The sequence below is a fragment of the Cnephaeus nilssonii genome, assembly GCF_951640355.1.
Source record: "Cnephaeus nilssonii genome assembly, chromosome: 13".
Classification (NCBI taxonomy): domain Eukaryota; kingdom Metazoa; phylum Chordata; class Mammalia; order Chiroptera; family Vespertilionidae; genus Cnephaeus; species Cnephaeus nilssonii.
Window position 1 is genome coordinate 2,204,014 of NC_137084.1, and position 18,856 is coordinate 2,222,869.

At 65.4% G+C, this 18,856-nt stretch overlaps 1 protein-coding gene across 1 annotated transcript; it reads right to left on the reverse strand.

Annotated features, from left to right (window-relative positions):
• Positions 1-7: 7 nt before the first annotated feature.
• On the reverse strand, positions 8-12,429 carry SLC15A3 (solute carrier family 15 member 3). Its single transcript, XM_079787913.1, has 8 exons — positions 11,857-12,429; positions 9,076-9,365; positions 5,568-5,715; positions 4,359-4,469; positions 3,534-3,702; positions 2,081-2,239; positions 669-824; positions 8-256 (listed from the first exon to the last, which is right to left on the reverse strand). Exons 1-8 carry the CDS (start codon positions 12,376-12,378, stop codon positions 102-104), a joined length of 1,710 nt encoding a protein of 569 aa, XP_079644039.1. The 5' UTR covers positions 12,379-12,429; the 3' UTR covers positions 8-101.
• Between the last annotated feature and the right edge of the window lie 6,427 nt (positions 12,430-18,856).

Here is an 18,856-nt window from a genome sequence, read left to right on the forward strand (position 1 = left end):
CCGGGGCAGCTTTGGGGGGCCTGTCAGCCCTGTCCCTGCCGGGGCCGCTCTGGGGGGCGTGTCAGCCCCTGTCCCTGCCGGGGCAGCTTTGGGGGTGCCTGTCAGCCCCTGTCCCTGCCGGGGCCGCTCTGGGGGGCGGGGCCCCGCGCTGCCCTCTCGTAGCGACGGGAGATCCTCACGAACAGCAGGGCCGCGGCGACCTGGATGGCGGCCAGCAGGAAGAAGTACCGGTCCATCTGGCAGTTGTTGATGTTCCCTGGGGAGAGGGGAGGCCGGCATTGGAGGGGCAGGGTCCCCTGAGATGGCGGCGGCGGCGTGGCCAGGAGGCGGGGGAAGGCCCTGGGCGGGTGGCCCTCCAGCATCTGGCCGCCCTGTTCTTTCTGGGGCTGAGAACAGCTCAGGGCCAGCGGCCCCTCCACCGAATGGCCGAGTTCCAGCAGCAGGAGGGCACCGGGCCCCCCAAGTTCCATGCTTCCCTTTGACAGTTGGGGAAACTGAGGCCCAAGGAGGGCAGGCCATGCTGGGGTGATTGGCCCACTTCAGTGAGAGCCCCGTTCTCTGAGCCCAGCCTGCTGCGGGTCAGAGCACTTGGCCGGCCACCTCCTTCCCAAGCCCCCCCCCTACTCCCCCCCCCCCCCCCCCCCCCGCTCCCAGGGAGGCCCGCTCACCCTGGTCCTCGGGGCAGTGCAGCCAGCCCCCTGGCAGGGACAGCAGAGCCACCAGGCCGGAGCCCAGCAGCGAGCCCACCCCCGACAGGGCGAAGAAGATGCCCATGACGGCGCCCTGCATGGAGCGCGGGGCCTCTGAGTAGGCGAACTCCAGGCCTGCAGAGAGGAGAGAGGGCTGAGCGAGTGGCCAGGCCCCGCCCACGGGCCCCCCACCCCCCAGACAGCCACACCCTGGCTTTCCCTAGATGCCTGACGGCTCCGTGGCCATGACAACGCCCGTGCCTGTCACCTCTGCCCCGTCATCCACCCCGTGACCTCCCCATGGACACCCCCACACTGTCCCAGGAGTTCTGGGTCCCCTCCTCCCCCACCTCTGCCGTCTTCAGCCTCCTTGTCCCCTGTGCTCTCTGCTCACCTTCAGTGTCATCACCAAGTCATTTTGATTCGGCCTCAGAACCTCTTCTCAGTGTCTGCCCCCCTCTGGGTGCCCTCTGCCCCCCTCTGGGTCCCCTCTGCCCCCCTCTGGGTGCCCTCTGCCCCCCTCTGCCCTGGGCCAAACCCCAGCCGCTCACTTCCGGCCCGGCCTCTGCAAATGCCTCTGAAATGCCCCCTCCATCCTCCTCCCACAGCCAGATGTCGGAAAGCTCTCTAGTGGGGTCCTTCCCTGCCCAGGTCCCTTGGGTGGGGCTGTTACCCTGCGGGGCGGGGGACCCCAACTTCCAGGCTCCACCCACAGGACCTGCGCCTGCAGCCTCCCCCGCTCCTTGCAAGACTCCGCTCCTCGCTGCGCTGCTCCCCGGCCCGTGAGGTCCTTGCTGCCTCCCCACCTTGCCCCGGCTCCCCAACACCCCGAGGTCACTTCCACAGCACCCCCCTGGGCTCACTGTTCAGGAGACTGTTCCCCCCACCCCATGCCACAGCGAGTCCCGCCCCGCCTCCCCCTGCGCCTGCAGCTGAGTGGGCCCGCTCCTGGGCTCATTGGGGAGCCTGGCCAGCCCTGAGCTCCCCGCTCCCAGCCCGGCCCGGGAGGCAGACAGGATTGCATTATTACAGCCCCGCCCTGTGTGCGGGGCAGGTGACGAGGAGGGGGAGGCCCCGTGCCTCGGGCGGGGCACTGGAGAGGGGCCTCGGGAGGGAGGTGGCCCTGCGGCTCGGAATTGAAGGGGAAACAGAGTTCGCTTTCAATCTGCGGGAAAGGCAGCCGGGGACCCGCGGGAAGCCCGAACGGGAAGTGCCTGATTCACCTCAAATGCCCGGGAACCCCCCCGGGTGCACGCAGCCCCCCGGCAGTCCCGCCGCCTCCACGCAGACGGGCTCCAGAGGCTGTGCCGGGAGACCTCTGACCGTGAGGCCCCCCAGGCCGAGCCCGTCACCGTCACCGGCCCGAGCGAGCGCAGGGGCGGCCCGGGCACCTGGGATGCTGGCAAACATCTCGCTGATCCCGATGAGCAGGTACTGAGGGGTCTGCCACCAGATGGACAGGGGTGCCGCGTAGTACACGCTGTCCCCGATCTGCTGGGACACCGTCTGGTTGTGGTGGATGTATTCTAGACGCTTCATCTCCAGGAATCCTGGGTGGGAGAGAAGCGGACTCCAGCTTAGCCCCTGGCAGAGCTGGGCGCCCGCTGGGCCTTCACTACGTAGCCAGTGACTGACTGGGCAGCGGGCAAGGAAGAGAAGGCTGGCCTAGGGTGTGTGTGTCAAGATTTGGGTGCCAACTCTTCCCTTTTTTGCCTTGGCCGCCAGGAAGCTCAGAGCTAGGCTTGGCACGCAGTAAGAGGAACAGCTCTTGTTAATTGAGAGCCCGTTGTATGCGAGGCATTAATACCCATCCTGGCAAGTGAAGAAAGAGAGATTTAGGCGAAGCCACAGCCCGGAGGCACACAGCTGATAAGGCATCGGGCCTGGATCTGAGCCGCGGGGTGTGGTTTCAAAGCTGGCCCACTTTCCGGGGTATCGTGTGTCCCCTCCTGCAGCAGCCCCATCGGCTTTCAAGTGTCTCTCCTTCGCCTTCACGGCTTCGGAGGCAGCACGTGGAGCTGGTTCCCGTTCTGGCCCCACCACCGACTAGCGTGTCACCGGGCCAATCACCTAACCTGGCGGAGACCCAGCTCCCTGACGCAGCGGGTAGGGCTCAGGTGCCCGTGTGAATGCGAGGACGAAACAGGACGAAGTGCACTGAGCACATCGCTCGCAAGGGACCCATCCCGTTCATGAATTGCTCTGGCTTCTCCGTGTGAGCCAGGCCGGGTGCTGGGCGCCCTGCGGACTTCCTCTCCTCTAACCTGCACAGCATCCCGCGCGGCTGCACCCCGCGGGCAGAGCCTGGCCCGCGCCGGCTCGGGATGGACGACTCTGTTTAAAGACGAGGCTCAGAGGCTCTGAGACACTTGGGGATCGTTAGGTGACTAATGGCAAACGGCGGAGGTTTGTGTGCCAGCATGGAAGGCTGCCTTACCTGAGCGCCTTTTGAATAAGTGGCTTCAAATGCTTTTGAAATGGAAGAAGGAAGAGAACAAATAAAAACTTAAAAAAGTATGTTCCCCGGTGCTACGAAGAGGCTGCGTGTCTGGAAAAGTCAACGTGTGTTCAGCGCCCAGGGCAGCGCGCAGCTGTGAGTGAGAGGGGAGAATCCGGGCCCCGGGGAGCTGACGTCCCCTGGGAAGACCTGCTTCCTCAGGTGTCGAACGAGGGGGAGCCGGGCGCCCGGGGAAGCCTCCTTCCGCGCCCACCCTCTGCGAGGGGACCTCGGTGGGCGGACACTTGGCCCAGGCCCGGCTTCAGCATCAGCCTCGGTGAGCTGGCCGCGCCCCGCCCCAGCCCAGGCCGCCGCCCTCGCCCTCCCCTGCACACGGGCCCACACACCTGCCACAAGGACGGAGGCAAAACTGAAGCACATGCCCAGCGCCATCTTCTGCAGAGCGGAGGGGAGCAGCCGGCGCCGCAGCAGCCAGGGGTCCAGCAGGCGGTCCTTCACGGGCACCAGCATCAGCAGCACCACCACGTTGGCAAGGAGGAGCCAGGCCTCCGGGATCTGGGCACGAGGGAGCCAGGAGAGGCGGCTGGCAGGCCGAAGGAGCTCTGGGCTGGGGCCCGAGACCGGGACCCCAGACTGACCCATTTCCTGCCCCCCCCCGCCCCCTGCTCCGGAGGCACACTCCTCAGCTGTGTAACTAGGGGTGGGGTTGGATCACGGTGGCAAACAGGTTCCTCTAACTTCTACCCATTGGTAGCGGCTGCCTGCCACATTCACCAGCTCAGCATAAAGAATGTCAGGATTGATTAGTGATGTCTGGCACAGGCAGCAAATGGGGTAGGGTGGCTGAGATGCCATTGCCCTGCCAGCTCTGAAGGCCTTTCATTTTGAGTCAGATGCCATGCGCTGGTTAGGAAAGTCCTGGTGAAAGGCAGGGTCCCGAGAGGGAGAGGAGGAGCTGAGGGGGGACAAACTGGGCAGCGAGCCGGCTCAGAGCAGCAGGGGGGAGTGCACTGGCCTGACCTCTCTGGAGCAGTCGGGCAACCTGGCAGGGTGGCTGGGGGGTGGCACAATCCGCCCACCTTCCAGGTGCCTTTCCCGGGCCCCGAGGGCACCCTGCCGTGGGGCACGGGGAGTGCAGAGGCCACTTCATTCCCTCCTCTTCTGGGGGGCGCGGGCCGGCCTGACCCGGGCAGCACACACCACGCCCTCACCTTGTAGCCGCCGGCCGGGGCTCCCAGCGCCACCGAGCTGTTGCTGGGGTAGTTTGGGAAAATGTTCGGGATGTGGAGGTGAAGACCTTGGAGGACATATGTGGATTGCATCTGCAAGAGAGACGGAGGTGGAGCGGGGCAGAGCTGGCCGCCTCACGCCAGCCGGAGGCTCGGGCTCCCGGCTTCCAGGCAGGCAAGGCAGCCCGGCACAGGGTCCCACCCGCCTCGAGGGCAGTGACCTCCCGCCCGCCTCGTTCCTCAGAAGCAGGCTTGGCCCGGGCGCTGTGTGGGCGGCTCCATCGCAGAGCGGGCGTAGCTGGGGGGACGGCTGCCCAGGGCGGCACGGGGCAGGCGTGGCTGAGTGCCGCCGACATGGGAAGCAATGACACGGCTGTCCCCAGGGAGGGCTCAGCGAGTCCCAGGCTGACCCGCCGGGGTGGCTCTGCACCCGGAGACGGCGCAGGCACTGCCCCTCTAGATGCTATAAAATGGGAGGCCCTGGTGCGCCCCACAGGAGGGCCTGAGCGGGGGGCGGGGTGGGGGTGGCGCTGGCTGCGGGCAGCAGCTATTTATCAGCCGGTGTGGAAGGATGTCAATATCCTGACCAGCGGTACGACTGAGAATCAGCCATGGACATTCACACACGTGCTCACATGCACTCACACACGTGCTCATGCACACACACACATGCTCACACGTGCTCTCACACACACCTGCTCACCTTCGCCGTGGGGCGAGGTGAGAGGCAGAGGCCAGTGTCCTCTGAGCAGCTGATTCCGGGAGACACCCCCCCGCAGCCCCTCTCAGTGGGCTGGGGTGGGACTTGGGGGTCTGTATTATTTATTTATTTATTTATTTATTTTGGGGGGTCTGCATTTTTTAAAAGCTCTGGGGGGACACTGAGGCCAGCCAGGAGGGGAGCCCCACTCTGCACCGAGCTTGCCCCTCGCTGGCTGTGGGGTCCGGGGAAGCCGACGGCGAGCCCCCAGCCTCTGTCCACGCTCATTCGCACGAGGCGCCGAGGCCCAGAGAGACGGTCTCCGGGGCGCCTCGTGTCCACCCCCGGGGGAGGGGGCTGACTAAGGACCCACGCCGGCTGCTCACGTGGCAATCCCTCCCCCTTTCCGCTGCCCTGGGCTTCTCCGGAGAGAGGAAGCGGCGAGGGGCCTGGGAGCCCGGCCCCCAGAGCGAAGGGCGGCGGGTGCTCACCTGGAAGTACACCATCCAGTAGGGCACCAGGGTCACCATGACGGGCAGGAGCCTCACCAGCCCCCGGAAATTGGCGATGTCCTGCTGGGGGGAGGCGCCGGGCTGGGGCGGCCGCTGCTCAGGCAGCAGCTGGGCACCTCCAGGGTCTCTGTGGGCAGCGGACAAGGAGGGGACAAGGTGGGGGTGTCATCCCTGCACCGTGGCTCCGGCTTCCCCTCCTAACTTAACCCTGCCCCCCGGGCCTCGGTGACCACAGCCCCCCTCCGCCGCCACCCCGCTCCACTCCACCGTTCGCGCCATCACCAGCCCCCGCGTCCTCACGGCCACTGCCCTGGGGAAGGTGACCAGTCGCCATGCCACCCTCTCCGTGTGGTTTTGTCCCCCGTGCTGGCGCTGCCCCCCCCCCGATGGCCACACCCCTCTCCTTGGCGGCAAAGGCGGCTGTGAGGCCCGCCCCGCCCCAAGCTGGCCCCCGGGTCCACGGAGCTCCGACCAGAGAAGGTGGGTGCGGGCGTGAGGAGTGTTGGACTTGGAGCATCAGTTTGCCATGGGGCCCAGGACCTCCCAGCCCGCGCCCGCCCCGGACAGAGGCGTCTCAGATCCGAGGGGCCCAACCCCCCACGGCTCTCTCCAAGTCCCCCCTCAACGCGACAGACAGCGCCCTCCCCGCGTGGCAAGGGGGTAGGGATGGAGGGCACAGTCCTGAGACTCAGGACAGACCGGCCACGGGCTGGTGACCCTTCGCCCTTCGTCACGAGAGGTTTCTGACCCGTCTCGCCCAAGAGCCTGCCTCGTTGAGATTCTAAAGAAGGCGGCCGCGTGGCGTGGCCATTTCCCGGTGCCCAACGCCAGCTTCCCCGCTCCCGGCGGGCGATGCCCCTCGGCGGCCTGGGCCGCCCTTTCACTCCCTCCTCGCGCCGCCCAGACCCCTCGGCGCCAGCAGCTCCAGCCACTGGGCGAGGCCACGTGAAAGGAGCCGAGGGGCCTCGCCGGCAGCAGCATCGACTGCGCCACGTGGAGCCTCCTTCCGAGTCCCCGCGTGCCCGCACCCCGGCGACGGCACACGAGGCAGGAGAACTGCCTGGCCGAGCCCGGCACCCGGAGCGGAGCGGGGAGGGGAGGGGGGGGAGGGGCTGCTTAGCCGCTAAGTCCGGGCGGTCTGCGGGCAGCGATGGGTCCTCCAATCAGTGCACGAGGTCGGGGGGTGCGGGGGGGGGGGCAGGCTGTGCACCGTTTCCTCCTAGACCTGCTGACAGGAGCTGTGGCCCCCAAGGCCTGGACAGCCTTGCTCCCATCCGTTGTCGGCTAACGGCTAACGAAGGGAGGAGAGGCGGGGGGGCGGGGGGGGGGGCCGCAAGGCCAGTGCAAGGGCAAGGCGTGGGCAGGGCCCTGCGGCCGATTTCTTAGCCTGAACAGCAGGGATAGGGTTACAGGCATCACACCCAACAGCCCTCCCGGGACATCATCCTGCCGCCATCACCACTCTGCTGCCACTGCCACCACCACGCAGGGCGTCTCGTCACCGTGGCTACTGACACCATCACCCCAGCTCCATCTCCGCCATCACCGTGGCTACTGACACCATCACCCCAGCTTCATCTCCGCCGTCACTGTGGCTACTGACACCATCACCCCAGCTTCATCGCCACCGTCACCGTGGCTACTGACACCATCACCCCAGCTTCATCGCCGCCGTCACCGTGGCTACTAACACCATCACCCCAGCTTCATCGCCACCGTCACTGTGGCTACTGACACCATCACCCCAGCTTCATCGCCGCCGTCACCGTGGCTACTGACACCATCACCCCAGCTTCATCGCCACCGTCACCGTGGCTACTGACACCATCACCCCAGCTTCATCGCCGCCGTCACCGTGGCTACTGACACCATCACCCCAGCTTCATCGCCGCCGTCACCGTGGCTACTGACACCATCACCCCAGCTTCATCGCCGCCGTCACCGTGGCTACTGACACCATCACCCCAGCTTCATCGCCGCCGTCACCGTGGCTGACACCATCACCCCAGCTTCATCGCCGCCGTCACCATGGCTACTGACACCATCACCCCAGCTGCATCTCCACCGTCACCGTGGCTACTGACACCATCACCCCAGCTTCATCGCCGCCGTCACCGTGGCTACTGACACCATCACCCCAGCTGCATCTCCACCGTCACCGTGGCTACTGACACCATCACCCCAGCTTCATCGCCGCCGTCACCGTGGCTACTGACACCATCACCCCAGCTTCATCGCCGCCGTCACCGTGGCTACTGACACCATCACCCCAGCTTCATCGCCGCCGTCACCGTGGCTACTGACACCATCACCCCAGCTGCATCTCCACCGTCACCGTGGCTACTGACACCATCACCCCAGCTTCATCGCCGCCGTCACCGTGGCTACTGACACCATCACCCCAGCTTCATCGCCGCCGTCACCGTGGCTACTGACACCATCACCCCAGCTTCATCGCCGCCGTCACCGTGGCTACTGACACCATCACCCCAGCTTCATCGCCGCCGTCACCGTGGCTACTGACACCATCACCCCAGCTTCATCGCCGCCGTCACCGTGGCTACTGACACCATCACCCCAGCTTCATCGCCGCCGTCACCGTGGCTACTGACACCATCACCCCAGCTTCATCGCCGCCGTCACCGTGGCTACTGACACCATCACCCCAGCTTCATCGCCGCCGTCACCGTGGCTACTGACACCATCACCCCAGCTTCATCGCCGCCGTCACCGTGGCTACTGACACCATCACCCCAGCTTCATCGCCGCCGTCACCGTGGCTACTGACACCATCACCCCAGCTGCATCTCCACCGTCACCGTGGCTACTGACACCATCACCCCAGCTTCATCGCCGCCGTCACCGTGGCTACTGACACCATCACCCCAGCTTCATCGCCGCCGTCACCGTGGCTACTGACACCATCACCCCAGCTTCATCGCCGCCGTCACCGTGGCTACTGACACCATCACCCCAGCTTCATCGCCGCCGTCACCGTGGCTACTGACACCATCACCCCAGCTGCATCTCCACCGTCACCGTGGCTACTGACACCATCACCCCAGCTTCATCGCCGCCGTCACCGTGGCTACTGACACCATCACCCCAGCTGCATCTCCACCGTCACCGTGGCTACTGACACCATCACCCCAGCTACATCGCCGCCGTCACCGTGGCTACTGACACCATCACCCCAGCTTCATCTCCACCGTCACCGTGGCTACTGACACCATCACCCCAGCTGCGTCACCACCGTCACCGCCAGGACCGCGAATGCCCTCGCTTCGGTCAGCCCCCCGCCCATCCCGCCAGCACCGCCGCCTGGGCCTCCATCGCCGCCCTCAGTCCCCGAGGCGGCCCCGGCCCCTGGAGATCGGTCCTCCTAAAGGGCTGCCGGAACGTGTTGCCACGGGGCCACGGCGTGCCAGGAGCAGAGGGCGCTTCTCCGGGCTGGATCGACGGCCGCCCTCAGCCAGAGCCCCCTCACCTGGCAGAGTGTCGGCACCACAGCCGGGGACAGCAGTTCTGGAGAGCGAGTCTGAGCATGGAAGACACTTGGCTGCCCGCGGGGGGCTTGGTGACGAAGACGGGGGTGGCGAAGAGGAAGACGAAGAAGGCCAGGCCCACGCAGGCCACGGGGAGGCTGTACCCCACCAGGAAGCCGATGTTCTGCTGGACGAAGGCCACCACCAGCAGCGACAGCACCGCGCCCGCGTTGATGCTCCAGTAGAACCAGTTGAAGAAGCGGCGGTTGGCATGGCGGCCAAGTTCCAGCACCTGCCGGGCGGGGGTGAGAGCGTGAGGGCCCACGAGAGCCGGGGGCACTCTGCCGTGGCGAGCTCCCTGGGCCCGCACGCCCCTCCCTCAGACGCACTTCCTGAGTCTGTGGGTGGGCATTCCGGCACCTTCCCATCCCGGGCAGTGAGCAGATGCTCAGTAAACATTGGGTGGCTGCACGGACCAACCCTCTTGTTGGGTGTCACCAGTGAGCGGCCAACCAAGACCTCAGGTCTGCCCACGTGCTTAAACGTGATGCACGCGTGTTGCCGCGGGAGCGGGCAGGGGGCTCCCCGAGCGTCTCCCTCGCCGCTGGCGGGGGCAGTTTTCACGGTGGCCCGTCCCCCCATCCTGCCTCGCCCCCCGCTGATCTGTGCCCAGCCAGACGGGGCTGCCCTCCTCAGGGAGGCAGACACGGCCCCCAGGGTGGGAGGGAGTGGAAATTCAGGCCCCGCCAGGGCGGAGGCTGCAGCTCTTCGCCCAGGATTCCAATCGATCGCAACGGTCAGGCCCCAGGCCCTTCCGGCTGCGGCCCGGGTCCGCCGCACTGGCGCCCCCGCCCGCCCAGACCCTGGTCCCAGATGCTCGCTCAGCAGGTCTGGGCACGGCCTGGGCACCTGCATTTCTAAAAAGCAGTGAGGCCTGGAGGTCACCCCTCTGGATAAAGGGTTCTGTTCGCTGTTAACCCCTCGCCCGCTCAGGGACCCCCACCTCCGACGCCATCGCTCTCCTGTCAAGCTTTGCTTTCTGCAGTCGCACTGGGGGGAAGGCACGCATTTTCTTTCTTTTCCAAATGTGAACTGATAGGCCCCAGAGATGCACTGAAAACGGCACCCCCGCCCGAGCTGGTCTGGCCAGTGGATCGAGCGCCGGCCTGCGGACTGAAGGGTCCTGGGTTGGATTCCGGTCAAGGGCACGTGCCCGGGTTGGAGGCTCGATCTCCGGGGGTGCTGGAGGCAGCCTGTCGAAGATTCTCTCTCATCATGGATGTTTCTCTCCCTCCCTCTCCCTTCCTCTCCGAAATCAATAAAAATGTATTAAAAAAAAATAAAACGACATGGACTCCCTTGGAGATTCTGAGCGATGGAGGGGCGGCGTGCCCCTCCCGGGGAATCCGTGCTGAGGACTTTCAAGCTGAAAACCGAGTAAGTCCCCCTGGGCAAGGCCCCTGGGAACGGCTGGTGCGGGATGGTGGGTGCGGGATGGTGGGTGCGGGATGGTGGGTGCGGGATGGTGGGTGCGGCATGGTGGGTGCGGGATGGTGGGTGCGGGGTGGTGGGTGCGGGGTGGTGGGTGCGGGACGGTGGGTGCGGGACGGTGGGTGCGGGACGGTGGGTGCGGGATGGTGGGTGCGGGATGGTGGGTGCGGCGTGGTGGGTGCGGCGTGGTGGGTGCGGGGTGGTGGGTGCGGGGTGGTGGGTGCGGGATGGTGGGTGCGGGACGGTGGGTGCGGGGTGGTGGGTGCGGGACGGTGGGTGCGGGACGGTGGGTGCGGGATGGTGGGTGCGGGACGGTGGGTGCGGGATGGTGGGTGCCCGCTGGACGCGGCGATTCCCTAAAAGAGGCCCCTTTCCTGATGGCGGACACGCAGCTGGAGGCGTGAGAAGACCAGGGACAGTAGGACAAGCCCGTCAGCGCAGTGACGGGCTTACACCACCGGGAACCATTCGGCCGGCTGTCCCCTCGGTTGAGGCCGAGTCTCCTCGCCCGGCGGTGGTCATATTCTGCCCGTCCTGCGTCTGCTTTTGCTCATGAACGCCGCGCGTGGCTGTTTCAATCGTGTTCCACATTATTTAAAATTATTGCCTAATACCCCACTGAGCAGAGCGATTAAACATGGCCACGTGGAAAGCACCTCGCATCCAGGGAGCCAGTGTTACTGGATGTCTCCCCGCGCCCGCTCTGTCCAAAGGGGCCATGGAAAGGCTCAGAGGTAAGACACCTGCCCGAGTGGCCTGGCGAGTGAGTGGAAGCGCTGGGATTGGACGAGCCAGCCTGGCTCCACCTCGGGCCTAGCTGGCGGGGGGGGGGGGGGGCCCTGACCCCCAGACCCTGTGCCACATGAAGGTGGGGCTCCCGTGAGGCCTGGGGTCCACCACCCTGCCCGCTCCTCGGCCTGCTCTCTCTGTGACCGGTTCAGGGCGATTCATGTCCGGAGACCTCACTGTGCCCATCTGTAAAATGGGCACAACAATACCACCTGCCGCCTGGCTGGTCAAGAGGATGAGATGCGCTGAAACACTGAGAGGCACCGAGAGAAAGACGGACAACTGCGGGTTAATGACTATTGTTGGGGTGCTGTTGTTAGAGTGAGCAACTCCCCCCCCCCCCCCCCCAGTTCTTTCAAACAAGGAAACTGGCCCGGATTGGGGAAGTGGTTTGTGTGCTGGAGGTCACCCTGGGAGCCAGGCCTCCCGACCCCTGGGTCTCTGCCCAGGTCCCTGGCTTTCCCTCCCACTGCCCCCCCCCCCCCCAGGGTGCGGCCACTCACCTGGTCGGCCCCGAAGGAGGTGAGGTTGCTCCGGACGGAGCTGGCGGCCAGGGCGAGCAGCAGCAGGCCCCCGTAGAGGGTGGGCGCGCAGTACGGGGCGGGCGCGGGGCGCGGGCAGCCGGGCGCGGGGCAGGCGGGGGTGACGGGCGCCTGGGGCACCTCCCCGCAGAAGGAGCGGCGGCCGTCGGGCAGGGCGGTGGCGGGCAGCAGGCCGCAGGCCGCCAGGTAGAGCAGCAGGCTGAGCGCGATGGCGCGGAAGCGGCCCAGGTACACGTCGGCCAGCCAGCCGCCCACGGGCGCCAGCAGGTAGGAGGCGCCCAGGAAGACGAGCGCCGCGCGCGACGCCTGCCCGCCGGCCCAGCGGAAGCTGGCGTTGAGGTAGAGCACCAGGTTGCCCGCGACGCCGAAGAAGGCCGCGCGCTCCAGCGCCTGCACCAGCAGCACCGCGCCCGCCGCCGCCCGCCGCCGTCGGGGCCCCGTCCCGCGCGCCAGCAGCGCCTGGCGCTCCCCGCGCCCGGGCATCCTGCTGCCCCTGCCCCGCCCCCGCGCCCCCGGTCCTTTCCTCCCGGCCCCGGCCCCCTCCGTTCTCACCCCTTGCTGCTCCCCCCACCTTTCCCCCCTCCGCCTCTGCTGCACCCAGGTTTCCCCTCCGCTCTCCCCCCTTCCCACCCCCAACCTTCCTTCTTGCTCCCCCTCCTTCTCCTTAGCGGTCTCCCCGTCTCCCCGCTCGGCCGCCCTCCCTTGGGACTGACACCTGGCCCCCCTCTGGGGAGGGCCTCCCCCGGGGCCCCTCTGCTGTCCCCTCGGCTGCCGCGACCTCCCCCGGCCTCTGCCCAGCCCTCCCGGCCCCTGGCTCCTTCCCTTCCCCGCGCGGTGGCCGGCTGTCACGCGGTCTGCGGGCGCTCAGGAGAAGTGAAAGCCCGGGTCCCGGGTCCCAGCCGCCAGCTTTCTAAAAATTTCCCTTCGTCCCTGCCTGCCCCGCCCCCCCCAGCCTGGAGGAACGGGGCCGTTTTCAGTTTCATTTCCCCGAGGCATCCTCTCCCAGCCACGTCCCCGCTAGAATGCGGGACCCCAGAGGCCCTGAGCATGGGGTCCCACCGCCCGCTTTGCGAACCGGAGACGGCGGCCGTGGGAGGGGGGAGAGGGGAGGGGGGAGGCAGGAGGGGGGTTTTTGGGAACTGAACTAGGGGAACCCTTGCGGCCCCGGAGGGACCGGGAAGCTCTCAGAACGCAGTTCAGATTGTGCAAGTGCCCGGCCAGGAAGGAAGCCGCCAACCCCAGGACGCGTGTGGCGCCATCGGTACCCACAAACGGGTTGAGATTGAGAGGGGCCGGGCCTCAGACGAAATCAGAACCAGGCCTCAGCGCGCCCCTGCTCAGAGCCTGCAGTGCCCCCGGGGTCAGAGCCAGCCCTCCCCGGCCAAAGCCCCCCCAGACTGACCCCTGCCCTCCTCCAGCCTCCGGCAGCCCGGCCCCCCAGGTCCAGCCACACCGCCCTGCTCTCTGCCCCTCCCCCACGGGCTGCGCTCCCTCCCGCCTCAGGCCCTTTGCATGGCCGGCTGCTGCTCTGTGTTTAGGTTTCAGCTGAAATGCCTGGTCTTCAGAGACCTCCCCGTCGCCCATTCTAAGGAGCTCTGGGTGGATTCTCGCACCTTCTCTCTGCCGCCTTGTCCTGATTTCATGGCTTCAGGGCACACAGTTTCTTCTCCAGTGGCTGGCTTACTTCCCCCCAGCAGGACAGACCCACGTTCTCTGGGGTCTTGTCAAACGTTTCTCTTTAAGACTTTTTTTTTTAGAGCAGTTTTCGATTTACACCAAAATTGAGAGGAAGATACCAAGATTTCCCATGCACCCCTGCGCCCACACGCGCACAGCCTCCCCCTTCTCGACGTCACTCAGCCGGGGGTACCGTTTCTTCTCCCATCGTCCCATTGTGCGGGCTTGGACAGAGGTATGGTGACCGTGTCCATTGTCACGTCATACGGGCACCTCCACTGCCCTAGTCTCTCCCCCCGACCCCCCCTCGCCTCCCCCCGTCCCCACCGCAGCCCCAGACCCGTCCACTGTCTCGCTGGTTTGGCCTTTTCCGGAGCGTCACCAGGGGAGTCCTACCAGAGGCTCCTTCCCACCTAGCCCTGTGCATCCAGTGTCCTCCACGCCTTCCTGGCCTGAGAGCTCATTTCTTTCTTTAGTTAACGTATTTGTATTGACCTCAGAGAGGAAGGGAGAGGGAGAGAGAGAAACGTCTGTGATTAGAGAGAATCATGGGTCTGCTGCCTCCTGCACGCCCCCCACTGGGGATCGAGCCCACAACCCAGGCAGTTGCTCTTGAGAGGAATCGAACCCGGGACCCTTCAGTCCGCAGGCCGACGCTCTATCCACTGAGCCACACGGGCCAGGGCTGTCACACTTTTAGAAGGGGTAAGAAGCCACGCGGTGACCGGTGGGACAAGCCCCCGCAGGGTCAGGCGTCATGCAGGTGACCCGAGAGGGCAGAGCCGTCCGGAGCCTCTGGGTCAGCTGTCCGGAGCCTCTGGGTCAGCGCTGCAGGCGGGACCGGCTCTGGGGGAGGTGGGCCGGCGGCCCCCAGTTCGCCCGCTGGTCCAGCTCAGTCCACGCGGCCCCTCTGCGGAGGGAGCTCAGGGTGGCCACGGTGAGGTGACAAAGTGCACGTCACATCGGACACAGCTCTGTCCTCCCTTGGCAAGGGCGCCAGGGGGTGGGTAGGCCACCTGCCACCCCAGGGACCCGAGCCCAGCCAATGAGAGCGCTCAGCTGCTGCGGGAGGGAAAGCCCCGGATGACGGCGTGGGCAGCAGAGGAAAGCACCCAAGGGCGGGGAGCAGGGTGTCCCCCTCTCCGTCCAGCCTCTGGCCCGAGCTGTGCGGGGCCCCACCAGGCGCGGTGGCTTGGGCGAGGCCTGGGGACCAGCTGAGCCGGGGAGACCCGCGGGGCGGAGAGAGGAAGCAGCATCCTGGAGGGCAACGTGGCTGTCGCCAGGCCCGACTGTGACACTGGTGGCCAGTGTGGGGGCCGGAGGGGGCAGTTTGGTTCTGAGGAGACCCCGGCGGGGGGCCCTGACTGCAGCCCGCAGACCCGGGGCCTGGCCAGACTGCGTTCGGCCACATGGCATGAAGTGTGTGTTCGTTACTGTTTTTTAATTAAAAGAGATATGTGCACAGCAGGCCCTCGGGTTCCGTCGGAGATCCGTTCCTACGGCGCGACGTAACGCGATTTCCCGAAGTCAGAACCCACCTACATAAGCACCTCGGTCACTCACATGGAGCACAGACACAGAGGAATGAAGTGACACAGTAAACGAAATTTAAAAGGAAGAGAACCATTCCTGACCTTTACTGTGGTGAATAAATAATAAAAAACATAAAGCACACATGTACAGACGTCGAAATGACGGGAACTTTTTTTTTTTTATAAGTAAATGGGAGATGGCGACCTAACCACGAAATGACGTACGTCGAGTCCGACGTAACCCGAGGACGGCCTGTATATATATTTACTGACTTCAGAGAGGCAGGGAGAGGGGAGAGCTAGAAACATCAATGAGGAGAGAGAATCATGGACCGGCTGCCTCCTGCACGCCCCCCGATGGGGATCAAGCCCGCAACCCGGGCATGTGCCCTTACAGGGAATCAAATCGTGACCTCCCGGTTCATAGGTCAACGCTCAACCACTGAGCCACACCATCCAGGCTGTTTTTTAACTTTAAACATGGTTTAAACTTAGTGATCTCCTTGTAAGTTCAGGAACGGTCACATAAAAATCTAGATTTCTGGCTGCTCTTGAACTTGGGGGTGGGGGGAAGCTTGCAACTCTGGGCCACCAGGTGCTGTTTCTTACACACCCCGCCACATCGCCCCGCCGTGCAGTCACCGTCGGCGTCGAACATGCACAGCCTCATGGCAATTCCACCAGGGTGTGCCCCCGCCGTGCGGCCGAGCTTGTGTCCCAGGCCCTCCAAGGCCCGCCACACGCCATCAGGGTTTCTCTTTACCTGCCCCCCGCCCACACCTGTGGGGTCCTGGTCTGGGAACAGCCGCCTGGATGAAAGCATCATGGCCCCGGCGCGAGGACGACGGAGCCCTGGCCGCTCCGGGCGGCTGCGCAGGTCCACCCACGGCTTTCTGTGTGGGCGAGGGCTCGCTCCCAGCATGCCCTGGTGCCTAGCAGGTGCACCAGACATGGGCCACTGACAGCGGCGGGTGCCCATGCAGCCCTCCCATTCCCGGGGAGGCGCGTAGCGGCCCAGATCGCCCTCGCTCGGCCGTGCTGCTGCAGGACCAGCTTGCGAACTGCGGTTTGATTCCCTCCCGTGACCACCGGGAGAGCCAGTGCCTCTATTTATCTGTTTGTTTTAAATATATTTTTATTGATTTCAGAGAGGAAGGGAGAGGGAGAGAGAGAGAAACATCCATGATGAGAGAGAATCATGAATCGGCTGCCTCCTGCACGCCCCACCCTGGGAATTAAGCCCACAATCTGGGCCTGTGCCCCAACCAGGAGTCGAACCGTGACCTCCTGGTTCCTAGGCCAACGCTCAGCCACTGAGTTGGTGAGCCAGATGCCTGAGGAGAGAACAGAGCAGGCAGGTGGGAGAGGCCAGGGACAGGGTCTCCCGAGGCCCCGGCGGGAGGGCAGCCGCCGACCCGCGTGGAACTCTGTTACAGCAGCCACAGGACGCGGACACGGAAGAGAGAGACCACGAGGGATGTGGGGTCACTACTGAACGCGGTCGTGCGAGACTCGAATTCCCGCCGGAGAGCTGATGGAAGAGCCCGCTGGTGTGGACTTGGCTGGCCCTGTTGGCTGGGCGCTCGGAGCTGGAAGGTTTGTAAAAACTTGGCCCAGGGACTCCAGGCCAGAGGACCCCACGGCGGGCAGCTCCGCGCGGGCAGAGTGGACAGACCCGGAGGCCAGGCCCTCTGCGCGGGGCCTCCAGGCCCACCCAGAAGGGACCAGCCGGCCGTGGCTTAGCAGCAGCGGGACCGGAAGAGCCGGGGGTTTCGCCAGCGGTGCGTTCAGGATGAGTCACATGGTTGGGGGCCGCCCCGGGCCACAGCGTAACAGTGGTTGCCAAGGCGATGAGATGACGGTGACTGGGTTCCTCTCCCTGATTTTCCAGGTTCCTCTAATGCGGCTCCGCGGCGCCGATGACCACACGAAGGTCAGGTTTGGTGACGGGTGTCGCTGCTCGACTCCGGCCCCCCCCCCCCCCCCCCCCCGGGGAGGGTTGGGCTCAGCGGGGACGACGCTGAAAGGCCGCACGGGGAGTGGCCGGGACGGGGAGAGGCCTTGGACGCCCACCCGTGGGAGGAAGAGGCAGGTGGCAGCGGGTCCCGGCGGTCAGATCTCCCAGAGCCGCCCTGGAGGAGGGTCTGCGTCTCGGGCAGCGCGTCGGGGAGAGCAGGGCACCCAGACGCCGGGGTCGGCGCTGAGCCCCGTGGCCTCCCCTCGGGACCGCCAGTGCTCACCTGCGGTCCCCGGCCTTCTCCGGGGTCGCGGAGGTCACGGCCTTCTCATAACGACACGGAAGGAAGACGTAACCAGCCTGGCACCAAAGCAGCAGCGGTGAGACGGCAGTGCCTGAGCCGAGGGGACGCGCTGGCCGGAGACTGTGCCGGGAGCCGCCCGTCCATCGCCCCGCGCACCGGGTGCGAACAGGAAAGCCAGCGGCAGTTACTCATTAACGTGGGAGTCAGTCCTCGCGTGCCGGCTCCTGAGTATTCTACGGGACAAGACGAGAGCCCCCGCGTGGCGCTTGCGTGGACAGGCCCTCCGGGACGGGCGCTGGTGCGTTTGGTTCGCGAGCGGAACGCGCTGCTGTTTGATTTTTGTTCCTCCGTTTGTGTTTCTCCACGGACACCCTCCGCGCGTCTTTCCTTGGCTTCCCGGGCAGTCAGGCCGATGGACGCAGCTGCTTGAGGCGCTCACATCGGGTCCCCGCGGGGCTCTCCGCACAGCGCCTGCTCCGCGTACCCGGTGCCCTCTGCCAGGAGGGCCCTGCCTGCGCCCGACGCCCCCCTCCGCCTGCCCAAACCCGCCGTCCTGCTGCTGGTCCCGCCTCTCCTGCCACTTCTGTTCCTCTCCCGCCGTCCGCTGGCGTTAGAGCGGGCTCTCCCCGCATCCCGTTTTACCGATTGCTGGTTTAACAGACACCCTGCACTTCACAGAGTCCAACGGCAGCCACTGTTCTGTGCTCCCGCCAAGTAAGAGACCCTCCGTACGCACCACTCCTCACCAGTGGGTTTGTTATGGTTTCTGGTTCTTTTTTAAAAAAAATATATTTTATTGATTTTTACAGAGAGGAAGGGAGAGGGATAGAGAGTTAGAAACATCAATGAGAGAGAAACATCATCGATCAGCTGCTTCTTGCCCGCAACCAAGGCACATGCCCTTGACCGGAATCGAACCTGGGACCCTTGAGTCTGCAGGCCGACGCTCCATCCACTGAGCCAAACCGGCCAGGGCTGGTTCTTCACTTTCATCCTCTTTCCCTAACCCCACAAATCAGAATTGCCTTATGGCAGCCATGCTCCTGTACCGTGTCTCCCTGGCGCATGCTGTCTTGCTCGCCATTCCTCGTTGGCTCCTACACTTTCCCCCTGGGATGGGATTCCTTGCTCCCGAACATCCTACCCAGACAGTGTCCGGGGCCTGTTGGCTGTAGATGCTTCCGTTCGTCTCCGGACCTGCATCTGCTCAACCTCCTTCTGGGAACATGCAAAGCGGACATGCATTTCCACCAGCCCTTCCAGCTGCTCCTCCACGCTCCTCCGGCTCCCATCGTCCAGGGAGAGCAGCCGGCCGCACGACCACCTCAGAGCCCACCATCTTCTCTCGGGCGGTTGGCAGTGTTGCCACCGTAAGAGCTCGCTGTCGGTTTCTCCCTATTTATGGCGCGGGGTTTGGGGGAGCGTCCAGGACCCGAGGATTGTGCCTTTCACCCGTTCTGGAAATTCTCCAGGTCGACCTATTCAAACCCC